The 12,443-nt window shown below is 41.7% G+C and overlaps 1 protein-coding gene across 1 annotated transcript in view; it reads right to left on the reverse strand.

The window, feature by feature from the left end:
• PKHD1 (PKHD1 ciliary IPT domain containing fibrocystin/polyductin) overlaps positions 1-9,263 on the reverse strand; it is a 239,029-nt gene extending 229,766 nt beyond the window's left edge. Inside the window, exons 1-6 of the mRNA XM_058801804.1 lie at positions 9,203-9,263; positions 8,091-8,168; positions 7,046-7,190; positions 5,248-5,347; positions 3,107-3,164; positions 2,157-2,235 (exon numbers count right to left, since the gene is read on the reverse strand). Coding sequence (XP_058657787.1) covers positions 2,157-2,235; positions 3,107-3,164; positions 5,248-5,347; positions 7,046-7,190; positions 8,091-8,168; positions 9,203-9,263 — 521 coding nt within the window. The remainder of the gene's footprint in view (positions 1-2,156; positions 2,236-3,106; positions 3,165-5,247; positions 5,348-7,045; positions 7,191-8,090; positions 8,169-9,202) is intronic.
• Between the last annotated feature and the right edge of the window lie 3,180 nt (positions 9,264-12,443).

The raw sequence follows: 12,443 nt of genomic DNA on the forward strand, positions 1-12,443 counted from the left end.
AAAAATAAACAGGAAAGATATAATGCGATGCAGATGGAAACCTGATCCTGTTAAAATCAGCAGTCTATATTTTCCCAAGGGACAGGAATTTCCCCCTACTTGTATCTAACACTTATTAACCTAGAAAATGGGACATGCCCTAATCTCTCATCTCTACACCTGCAAAGTGCATTCCCCAAATACTGTGGGGGCTGCAGCTCTGTGAGAGTGCAGCAGGGCCCTCTTGGAGACACCTCTGAATGATCCAATCCCTCCTCCCTGAGAGCAAGGCTGAACTCCAGGAGGGCAATACCCACCCACACCTTCCAAACCAGCAGGCAGCACCACCTACAGCAAGTACAATAAAAATATAGCTCAGACATTTCTTTATTTCATTGAGGAAAAACACTACAAACAGCTTCCAGCAGAAATCACCCAAACTCCTAATAAAAAATGTAAATATCTGTTCCTTAAAGAATCTGTATGGGACAACTTCCATTGGAGAGGAGGAAGAAGGTGGGAGGAATAAATTCAGAGTAATTGGCAGAGCAAACAAAGGCTGGCAATGATTCTTTGAGAATTAACAGCCAATTAAAGGAAAAAAGGTAACTGAAACCTGTAATGCAAACACTTGGTGATGACCCATCCCTCACTCTGCAGTTTTCTATGGCCCATGTTTCAGAATGCAGTTTTATGAGGTTTTTCCTAAAAGAGTTGGCTTTTATTAGTACAGGTGGCTGATACTGAGAACCTTTCCTTTTAAGGAAGACTGAAAAAAATATCAGTGCTGCCAAATGTTTGTTCAGCATCACTGGACCAGAGCATCCCATACAAAGCATGGAAAAAGGTGCAGAACACACTTGGAAGCACAAAAACCATTCCCTTTTTTTGCTCCAAATCCTGAATCAGCGTGACTGAGTGGCAGACTGCTCTGGTCAAATCCAAGTCCCCACCTGGTACCTATTTCCTAACACACCAAAAATGGGCAAACTATTCATGTGAAGTTACAAAGGGAACCTGTCTGGTATGCTGGGATTTTGAGGCCATTTTCTTTTGGTGAGGCTGAGCTGTAAATGAGTAATCTGGCAGCAGAGCACTGCAGGCACATCCAGCCTGTGCTCAGACAGAGCAGCCTTTCTTCCCTCTCATCAAAGCTTCCAGGGCTCCACCAGAGGCAGGTAAAGCAATAATTGATCCCAAACAAAGGCTGCTGATGTGCACAGTGTAGGGATGGCATGGCAGGAATCTGCGCTGGACTTTCCTTCATGCCAGCAGGGAATTTATTCACTTAGCAAGGGACATTTCCAATCAGCTTGAGAGGTAATTTAAAAAGTGTATCAGTGTTAAATATCTGATGCTTCAATTAAAATCTCTAACTACTGAGAATACACACCTGAAATGATCCTTCAACTGCCAGCAGAGTAACTGTGGATTAATAGTTTATCTTTAAAATACTTACCTGGGCTTAATTCTTCATTGACACAGAAATCATAAATTAACAATTGGTAACATATCCCTGCATATGGAAATACATATGACACACAACAGGACAGAGTTGATGCTCATTTTGGATTCACTCTGTTTAAAGGGGCTGCTGTCCTAAAATAAGGGTTTTTTTAAACCTAGCTGCTTTTCTCTATTGCATATAACCACAGAAGCAACATTTAGAAAAGTATCAAACCTCTGAGAACAAGAAAACAACTACAGAGTGTTTAAAGCAGTGAACAACAAAGCTTTTTGTCTCAAAATACTTCTCTTTAGTCTTCTGGCTCACCAGAGCATCTGCTTCAAACTAATCCGGTTTTTTTCTTTTTAAAAAAATGCAAATGGAAAGGGGAAAATTTATTTAACTTTTCAACTCTGACATTATTTTAATTAGTTAAATTTTAATTTGCTAGCCAAAAGAAAATCTACAGCAGCCAGCTGCAATTACAGTACAATTCACACTGAGCTGTGATTGACTGTGCTGCCAGTAAACAAACCAACCAGCTTAATGGACCAGTTGCAATTAGATTAACAAAGTTTGCTGGAGCCCAACTCATGAGCTGCAATAAACCACAAAGGAAGTAAATGGCAATTCTGGGCCAACTGGTTGCAATTTATTGCTGTTGAGGAGGCTGATGGAAGAAATGCCAATTTACAGGGACTGCAGCAGATAGCTGAGTGTTCATAATTACCCATCAATATAATCCACATTGAAGTCCAGGGTCTCATATCTGCCAGCAATTGTCTTCCCATGAATCTGAATTAAATTTCCTGTTTAAGAGGAAATGGAAATTGAAGAGAGACTTTTAAAAGCAGAGAACTTATTTGCAGATTTTCTGAGCAAAAGGAAATTAATGGAACAAAAGGAATTAATGGTCTTTATAGATTTTGCAGAGGTTCCTGCACTGAACGTGCTCTCAGCTTTTACCATGGCTCAAGATGATTTTGCACTTAAAATTCACTTTTCTCAAAGCACATATCTTTGTTTCCCACCAAAAAACCCCCCAATTCATTCCAGAAAAATGAAATTTTTTTTGCAGATCTGATTTTGCACAGAGTTCACAATTTTTCCTCAACTCTTTTGTTAGCTAAACCCCACTTTCTAAAATGATTCCACAGTAGAACCTCATGAGACAACCAAAATTACATCATTTGTTACACCAGACAGGGTGAAGGTCTAAAGAAGGATCTTGGCATATCTGTGACCAGATTATTCTCCTGCTCTCACTCACACTGGGAGGTGAAACATCCATCCAGCTAACACACAGAAACCTCCATACTGACATCCTAAAGCAAGGCATGAGAATCTAGACCTGAACTACACCTGAACACAATTAGAAATTAGGCATTGATTTAGATTGAGGCACATCTGTGTGACACAATCATCCATGTGACTGTCAGAACTCTTGAGAGACCAAAATCTTTTGTTTAATCTTGACTTTGAGGATCAAACTTTCAATTTTCTCTAAAGAAACCTGGAAATACAGAAATAATAGAAATAGGGGGAAAAAATCTGCCACATTCCAGTTAATTTTTCAGACCAAAATCAGTGAATGACTTCTTGTGTAACTTTAAAGCCTGATCTAAAACCCCAATAAGCAAAAGGTCTATATGGCAGTACAGATTAAAGAAAGTCCCATACCTGGGGTGCCAGATGATGGATGAATTTGGTAAACCACAGGTGTCTGCTCAGTTAAGAACTGCAAAAAGAAATTTGCAGTGACATTTCAGCTATTTCTGCAGCAGTCCAACCCCACCTGATGGTGCACTGCTCACAGCCCAGCCAGCAGCTGCATTTCAGAAATTTATACTCCACATCTGATCTTTGTAGCAGATTCCTGCTCTGGGAAAGGAGTAGGGAGAATTGTTCCCTTCTTACCCCCTCTCCATTCACAGTCTGGATTAGTGATATTTTTACATCATCTTTTGTGCCCAAATTGCCCATCCTGGCTTGATCCAATGTCAGAAGGCACAGTTTAATACAATATCAACTTTCTAAATCATGCTTTAGCTGAAGTTAAAAATTGCATTTTATCTTGGATGGTGACACCATTTATCTTCCCCATAACATATACTTTAGAATAATTCCATCATCACAGATGTGAAATACTTCAGCCACTCTTTGGCAATTTTGTTTGGTACCTTAAAGCAGTGGAGCAAAGACTTTGTCTTGACCCATCTTACAGCAAAACAACAGAGATTTTTTGGGGCAAGGACCAACTTCACCTCTGAGGAAAAAAACCTTGGAAATCATCAAGTCCAACCATTAATCCAACACTGCTAAACCCAGTAAAACATATCCCAAATTTCCACATCTGCATGGTTTTTCAATCCCTCCAAGGCTGGTGACTCCACCACTTCCCTGGTGTTTGACAATCTTTTGAGGAAGAAATTTTCCCCTAATATCCAATCTGAACCTTCCCTGGTGCAACTTAAGGCAATTTTCTCATCCTGTATCTTGTAACCTGGGAGAAGAGGCCAATCACACCTGGCTGCATCCTCCTGTCAGAGTTGTGGAGAGGGAGAAATTCCTCCCTGAGCCCCCTTTACTCCAGGCTGAGCCCCCTGAGCTGCTTCTCATCAGATTTGTGCTCCAGACCCTTCCCCACCCTTTTTGGACATGCTCATCTTCTCCACCCCCTTTATCATCCCCCTCAAGACCTCATTGGCACTTACAGATGCTGCTCACAGCCAAATAAATATCATAAAAATTTAATTTGTTGCATTAATTCAAAGGTACCATTGCATATATCAGTTTTTTTCCTAAGCTTTCCTTGAAGCCCATTCCCTTTCAGAACTCAGCCTTTCCCTTCCCTCCTGGTCATGTTAAAAATGAATGAGCAGCCACAAACTTCCACCAGCAATGGCCACTTCTGGAGAGCAAAGGCACCATCACACCATACTCCAGGCTGCAGAAGATGTGGAGAAAGAAGCCAAAAGCAGCATGAAATTGGGGTTACTGGCTGACAGAGTCTTGTGAGCTGCTCAGACTTGTTGGTGCCTGCAGCAGCTTTTCCAATCTAATGCAGAGGCAAAATTAATTTTAATACATGTAGCTCCCAGGGCCCAGCCCCAAAACAAAGAGACACATCAAGGTTTATTTAGCTTGGAATGTGCCTCATTAACAGCATCCCCTGGTGATTTTTCATCAGCTCTCCAAGCTAGCTGAACCGCCCAATGACTCTTCAGTTTTAATGTGCAATTTACTGAAAGTGCTGGGTTTTTTGCTCAAACGTAGCACAGAGGTGGGATGTGACTGTCAAAAACACCAGGCCTCATCCCAAAGCACACAGTCATGGTTAAGGATTCTGCTCTGTAAGAGATCACAGAATCCCAGAATGGTTTGGGTTGGAAGGGACCTTAAAGATGTTCTCGTTCCACATCCCTGCCATGGGCAGGGACACCTTCCACTGTCCCAGGGTGGCCCAAGCCCCACACAACCTGGCCTGGAGCACTTCCAGGGATGGAGCAGCCACAGTTTCCCTGGGCAACCTTTGCCAGTGCCTCACATTAAAGAGGTTGTTTCAAACTTCCAATCTAAACCCAGTGTCTTTCAGCTTAAAGCCATCCCTCCTGGTTCTGTCTCTAATATGCCCTTGCAAAAAGTCTCTCCCCATCTTTCTTTAGCTTAGGGTGGGAATTGAATGGTCTTAGAGGTCCCTTCCAACCCAAACCATTCCATGATTCCATCCATTTCAATGTATTTCCTGTGACACAATGTTCAAGCTTCACTCCCTTCAATACCTTGAATTCTTTATCCTCATTTCTGCACTTGGTGATTACCTTGAAAGAATAGTTCTCTTTCTCCACCTCAGTCAGGTTGTTAATCACATGTCCTTGAAAGATCACCTCCACGTGGTACAAACCCTCCTGGGGTGAAGACCTCGGTGGAAGAAAATGTGTATTATATTATTTTTATACAAACTGTGTTTAGAAAATGCCAAGTCCTTTACAGAGTCTCCATTCACAGCAAGTCCACTGAGACATCCATAGAGCAAAGGAGCTTTACACTGTCAGCCCAAACTTCACACATATAAAGCCAAACTTTAAAATAACAATTTTAAATAAATGTGGAAGCACAGCAAGAAATCACAGTTAAGAGCAGAAGGTGACAGGACTGCATTGAAACTCCACCTAAATTATTGTAATGCAAAACACAAGCATTCTCATTAGGCATGCACAGAAAATAATTGTTATTCATTGTAATAAAATTAATCCCTGGGTCTGCAGGGCATCTTGATCCTGGTCCATAAATTAATGCTGCATCCTTGTTCCACACAGTTTCCCAGCACAGCACCCACCAGAATTAACTCCCAGGCAAATCATAGCAGAAAAATATGGAAGAGTCCCATTAGGTCGCTCTCCAGACACCCCAGTCTTCCAGGCCAACCACCTGTGTTAAAGCTATGACAGGATAGAAAACAGGCAGCTCAAACTGCCCAGCTGGTGCTTGGAACCATATTTATTTCATAACCTCTCTCTATCACCTCGGACAGGTCAAGGACACCAAAATCTGGTAGAGTCTCCTCCAAGATTTCCTTGGGAGTTTTGCATCTGAGAGCTGGATGTCTACAAACCTCTGAAGGTCTGAGCCTGGACTGCCCAAGAAGCCTCACTGTGACCCTCAAGGTCTCCTTGTGCTTCATGAATTTAAAACAAAAATCAATCAACCCAGGTTAGCAGGTACTCAGTGAGGCCACAGCATGAGGATTTGTGAAGGAATTTTGAATTTGAGGATTTCTGAGTTGTTTTAAATAATGTGATTTATTTTCCTTATCTTCCACATAAGCAACTAAGGTGAGTTCAACTCACATCTTCACCACATGGCTCAGAAGGTCACAAGACCTCTAGTAGCAAATATTTATTAACGAATAAAACACTATCAACAAGGATATTTATACTTTTAAACCAATCCTTAAATATTTTGTCTTATAAACTTATAATACAGTGTTTTATTAGTCAATCATGTTATAACACAAAAATATACTATATATATTACTATATACTATACTATATATAGTACTACAGTACTACACTATATAGTATATGCAATATATTTATAGTATATATATACACTATACAGTATATACGGTATAGTATATATATAAACACTTTATAGTATATATACAGTATATATACACATTCTACATATATATAATATATAATGTATATATAGTATATATAAACTATACATACTATATATACTATATAGTGTATATATAGATATATATATGTACTGTATATTCTGTATGTAGTAATATATAGTATATAGTACTATACTCTAAAACTCTAAATTTTCCTTTGCTTTAACTTAACCAACCTCTGTTTTAAACTATAAATCCACATTCTCACTTCTAATAACTAAATTTGGAAGCCTTATCCAAAGCCCCAGATCAAATCCTAATTCTAAACTTTGCCTTACAGGCCCAAAGTTCTGAGAATTCCCTACATTTCAGATTCCAACACCATAGGAATTCTTTCAACTCCCAAACTTCCTGTGCAGACACCGAAGGAAAATGAGGATCCTGTCTGACAAAGGGCAAGGTCTCACCCACAGTGTAACTATGGATCATAATCATACCTTGTTCTGCACCTTATGGAGGGCAAGTCCAAATACAGAGGAGAGACATCACACGGCAGCCTGGGCAGGTCTGGGTGCACCAGGGACACCTCCAGCTGGGATGCACTGGCTGGAGAGACAGATTCTACCTGGTGGGATGCTGAGCCTAAGCAATAAAATCAAACAGAAGAGCTCTGTGAGGACAGAATCACTCCCAGTCACACAACGAGCATTTTTGGAGATACAACTCAGATTCTCCAGGAATAGTGCTTGGAGTTCTTGATCAGGCTTTTTAAAACCATGTTTCAGCCCCACACAGCCACTCACTCATTTTCCCCCCAAGGGCATGGGGAGAGGATTGGAAGGGTAAAAACCACATCCCCAAGTGCATTTCCACACATTTTTAAATCCCCCTGGTGACTCTACCCTTGCACTGGTCAGCCTGTGCCAGCTAATGACCATGCACAGCTGATCCAGAAACCAACTCTCTTCACAATGAATAAATATTCATCACTGTGCAAAATCAGACCCAGCTTTGTACAGTTGGTTTGGGGCCAGAATGGACATGACATACAATTTTCTGAAATTTTTACTCAGATCTCATGTTCATCATAAGAGTTTTAAAATGCTCCAGCATTACAGGACATATGAAGAGGGCAGATTTTTAGCTTTTCTTCAATAAAAGGGCAGCAGCAGGGAAGAAATTTCTAGCCCTACGTCTGAAAAAAAATAAAGTAAATATTTTGATTTCTGTTGCTTAGAAATAAACCTTCAGGAATAGTTTATAAAGTCATCATCTCAAGCTGATTTCATGCTATGAGTGTTATAGCCTCTGTTGGGTAGGGTTTGTCACTCCAACCACAAACCTCAGAAGGGAGCTGATTATCTGTTTTTTTGGCATCCCTGGAAGTGTTCAAGATCAGGTTGGACAGGGCTTGGAGCAACCTAGGTTGATGGAAGGTGTCCCTGCCCATGGCACTGGGGTGGAATAAGATTATTTTAAAGATCCCTTTCAATACTTTATGTGATTCTATTTCAACGCATAATTCCTCAGTTTAAAGCTCACCATCCAGGGTGATGGTAATCCATGTTCCCCCAGCAATGCTCCCCTCCTGGGGCTTGACAAGGGATCCTGAGGCTGTCCCTGCAAAACAAACCAGCTCCATCAGGCTGAAGGGAAATGCAAATATCTAAAAAACCTTATTCAGGATGAGACACAGTCACCTGAGAGCTGCCTTCCTGTGATCCCACCCTTCATCCCATTCTTCTTTCTCAACCATCCAAATTAATCATGTTTCCCATCCTTTTCCCCCCACCACTGTCCCCTATTTACAGCTCCCCTCAGGGACGTGTTGATGCCTTTAGGGCTTGGTGAACCAAGGTACAGCCTGAGCCTCCTGCCATCCCCAAGAATTAAAGATGGTAAACATCATTTTTATTCCTTCATCTCTCAAAGATTATTTATTTAGGCACCCAAAAATTAAGGGTGCCTACAGAATATATCCTATTCTGGCTCCCAGACAGCCTGTCCAGCTGTTTCCTTCTGAAGTCCTTAGGAGACTCATTCATGCCTGGAAAAGAACTCCTGCTTCATGATGTTAATCACCTATAACCTGCTATGCCATGCTTTTCATAAAGACACCAAATTCTTTAGATAATTTAGGATTTATTTTGGGTACCCTCATTCTCTGAAGCTGAGAGATGAATCAGGTTTTCTTTTATGCAGCCACTGACCAGAATTTTCCAGAAGTGATTTCATGGTGATATTCACTTTCCTTATTAACATTTTACGAGATTTCCAACTTCTTAGCTATATTTGGATGCCATCTGATCAAACATCAGTATGGATCACCAGAGCCAAATATTGGACACTTTTTCATCATGAACCCTTAATATCAACATGCAGAGAGTGACATATTTATCATCAAGTAAACAAAAAAATAGGTATTATATGAACACAGAGAATTAAAATTAATCCAGAAATCTCCTCTATGGCAATGGAAACAATGCCATGGAAAAACAATAATAATGGTGGACAATGTCCAATGTGCTACAGTCAATATCCCATAGTTTTCAACAACTTTTAGACATTCTTCTCCACTACTCACAGGCAGTCTGTGTCTAATTCCCATTGGATTTTGCAGGTGTGGTTGGAGACAACACCTCTCCATCACCCACCTGCCAAGAATATCAGCCCAGCACTCAGCAGGAAAGTTCTCCAAAGGTTCATCTTGAACATTGGATGAGGAATTCACAAGAGTCTGGCTCCAGGACCTTCCCTGTAACTTAAAAAAAAAAAAAATCTGTATTCTTTCTTTTCACTGCAAACCTGTGGAGCAATAGCTGTGAACTCTTCTAATAATTTAAGAATTTAAACATTTGAGTTCTTGCAGACCAGGTCTTACTTGCTGTCCTAGCCAGAGATATCACACATTTCCTTTATAAAGTCCATGTCAGGTGCTGGTCTAACATTTAAGGACAGACTGACAACTTCTCCTGCCCTCACCCGCGGTATGGAAAAATCATGGGTGCATTAATTTGGCCTCATTTCTAAATCACAAAATGGTTTTAGTGGGAACAGACCTTAAAGATGACCCAGTTCCAACCTCCTGCCATGGGCATGGACACCTTCCATCAGACCAGGCTATTCCAAGCCCCATCCAACCTGGTTTCTACTGCTTATGGACCACAGGACCCACTGTAACCACTTTCTATTTCTTGCTCATTTTAACACACTGCAAAGTGTACGGGGCAGAGTCCAGCACAAGTGAATGCTGCATTTCAATGCAAGTGCAGAAAATATAATTTGGATTTAATTTTGTTATTATTTTTCGGAGTCATTCTGGCTTTACTTACCTTATTCAATTTGTTCTTCCTCCATTGCTCTGATGTGAAGTGCATGGGCTCTGATAGCAGCACAAGAGCTCCAACCCTTTGGCACCAGCTCTGTCACAGGTTTCAGGCTGGGGTTGTGTCAGTCACTCTGCCCAGTGCTGAAACCCACCAGACAAGCTTCCCAAAAGGCTCAAATCCTGTCACAGACAGGTCCGAGCTGTCCACTGAGGGTGCTTAATCATTAACCTAAGCTACTTGTTGCTATTAACTCTTTTGTTCCAAGACTTTAATGACAATAACAAAAATAAACTGGGATCATTCTTCCATTGGCATATGGTTAGGTCCTCCAACAGGAGGACAATTAATCCATTTTATCCTCTTTTTTTCTCTCCTACAACATGACAACTGCTTCTTGATATGTTGATATTCAATCTGAGACTGACTTTCACAGCAAATGGACTTCAAGGTTCCCTTACATATTATTAATTTAATTTTTCCATGGTATTCCAAACAGCATCATCTGCTGGGAATTCTGCCCAAAGGATGTTTAGATCCCTTATCACTTCTCAAGTAGCTTTAACCCTGCAGGTCTTTTTGCCTGTGGAAAAGAGGGCAGTGTACTTTCTCAGTGTTATCATTCACACCCTGGAGAGCCTTGGCTCCTGGGAAGATGCAATCCAGTCTCCCCCAGACACTGAATAACATCTCTACTCCCACCTCTGCCCTCCTCTCTCTGAAGCCCAGATGGATTTTGATGGAATCCCTCAAAGGTTGCTGAGCCCCTGCCCTGGTATGAAAACCTTCATGGAAGTTTCCACTGAAATGTGCAGGAAGTTCCCAGACCCCTGCAGCATAACTGAGGTTTAATGAGTTACCACACACCAAACAGCAGCAGAATGTGCTCGTGCTCTCACCTCAGCCCCACAGGGAGGTGGAACAGGCTTGCTCAGCCTCAATTCAGACACTCAGTGGCACAAAGTCACGGGCAATCAACCCTCAGGGGAGCTCTGGAGCTCTGCCCAGCAGTGGAACCAGTCCTGCTTGGTTTATTCTTAGGCCAAGACCCAGTGTCTCAGCCAATGGTTACAGGAACCTCATGTAAGTTAACCCCACCAGTGATCTACACTCAGTTTACTCATTAGCAGAATTACACTGGAAATGTGGTCAGAAGGAAGAGTAAACTCGAGGGAATTCTCAAACAAAAAACTATTGCTTCAAGTAGAGGCTGTTCAAGGATAACAACTTGAACCCAGGAAACAAAAGAGATGCTGATAACAGGGTCCACTCACAACCCCAAATAAAGGGATGGACCAGGTACAAGGTCCCTTCAGGAAACCCCTTCAGAAACAAGAGGAGACAGGACAGGGTGCTCAGCTACAACACAAGCCCATGATCCTGATAAAATACAGGACCAGAGGAGGATTACAGAGCAGTATTTCCACAGCACAGCTCAGGGAGGGAGCACAGGGCCACAGATGAGGTTAAATCATGCTCTGGAACCACAGCCAGGCTGGGGAGTGTGGTCCCAGGTGAGGCTGATCAGGGCCATTATGGTTTATTGCTGCTCCCAACACACTCTGCCACTCAAACTCTCTAGGTTGTAGTCAGCAGAAACTATTAGTATTAGTATTAGCATCCACAGCACTTTGTGATCCAATGCTAAGAAAATGTTTCATCCAGGAAAAACTCAACCAAATGTCCAAGGTTTGCAGATCAGAAGGATTTTGATGAGGTCTCTGGTTCGAGGTGACCTCGAGGTGTTAGAAAGTCTCTTTTTCCCAGCCCCAAAACCAAAGAAGAAGACAATTCCTCAGCTCTCGTTGTCAAGATTGTTTATTTGCTCTTATCTAATACATTGTCTTTCTCTGACCCAGTGAGGTCTGTCCAGCAGGTTGGGTTGAGGCACACTGACTGCCCTCAGGGCAGTGTTATCTTTTTCTACTAAAAACTATGCGTACTTTATTTATAATAATTTTTCAATACTTATCACCTATGTTAGTTTGTCTCTAAACCAATCCAAAAGTGCCACCATCACAGCAGAAGATGGAGGCCAAGAAGGAGAAAGACTGGACATGCCCAGATCCCTCCATCTTACCTCCTGAACCCCCATTCTAAAAACCCCAAAATTATACATTTTCACCATGTGATAAATTCACTAACATTCTATTCAAACTGTTGTGGCTTGTAACTCCTCACACAAAGCTGGTAATTGTTTCCATGGGTTAAAATCGAAGGCACAGGTGTCTTTGACTCTGTGCCAAGGTCTCTGAGCCCCCTATCAAGGTCTCGAGTCCTTCACAGCAGCCAGAGGAATATCCTGGGTTCCGACAGGATTTGGCTCGGATGAGGAGTTTATTCTTTGCAGAAAGCCACAGATTAAGAAAAACAATGCACAGAGAGCCCTACCCATAAAGGAGATGGAACTTGAAAAGAGGGAAAGGGCAAGTCTGGAGGAAGCCACAAAGATGATTGAAGGGATGGAGCAACTCTCCTGCTAGAAAAGGCTGAGATAATTGGGAGAATTCAGCTTCAAAAATAGAAGGTTTTGGGGTGACCTAATTGCATCTATCCAGTACCTGCAGGG

Source organism: Ammospiza caudacuta, chromosome 3 (genome assembly GCF_027887145.1).
Source record: "Ammospiza caudacuta isolate bAmmCau1 chromosome 3, bAmmCau1.pri, whole genome shotgun sequence".
Lineage (NCBI taxonomy): Eukaryota > Metazoa > Chordata > Aves > Passeriformes > Passerellidae > Ammospiza > Ammospiza caudacuta.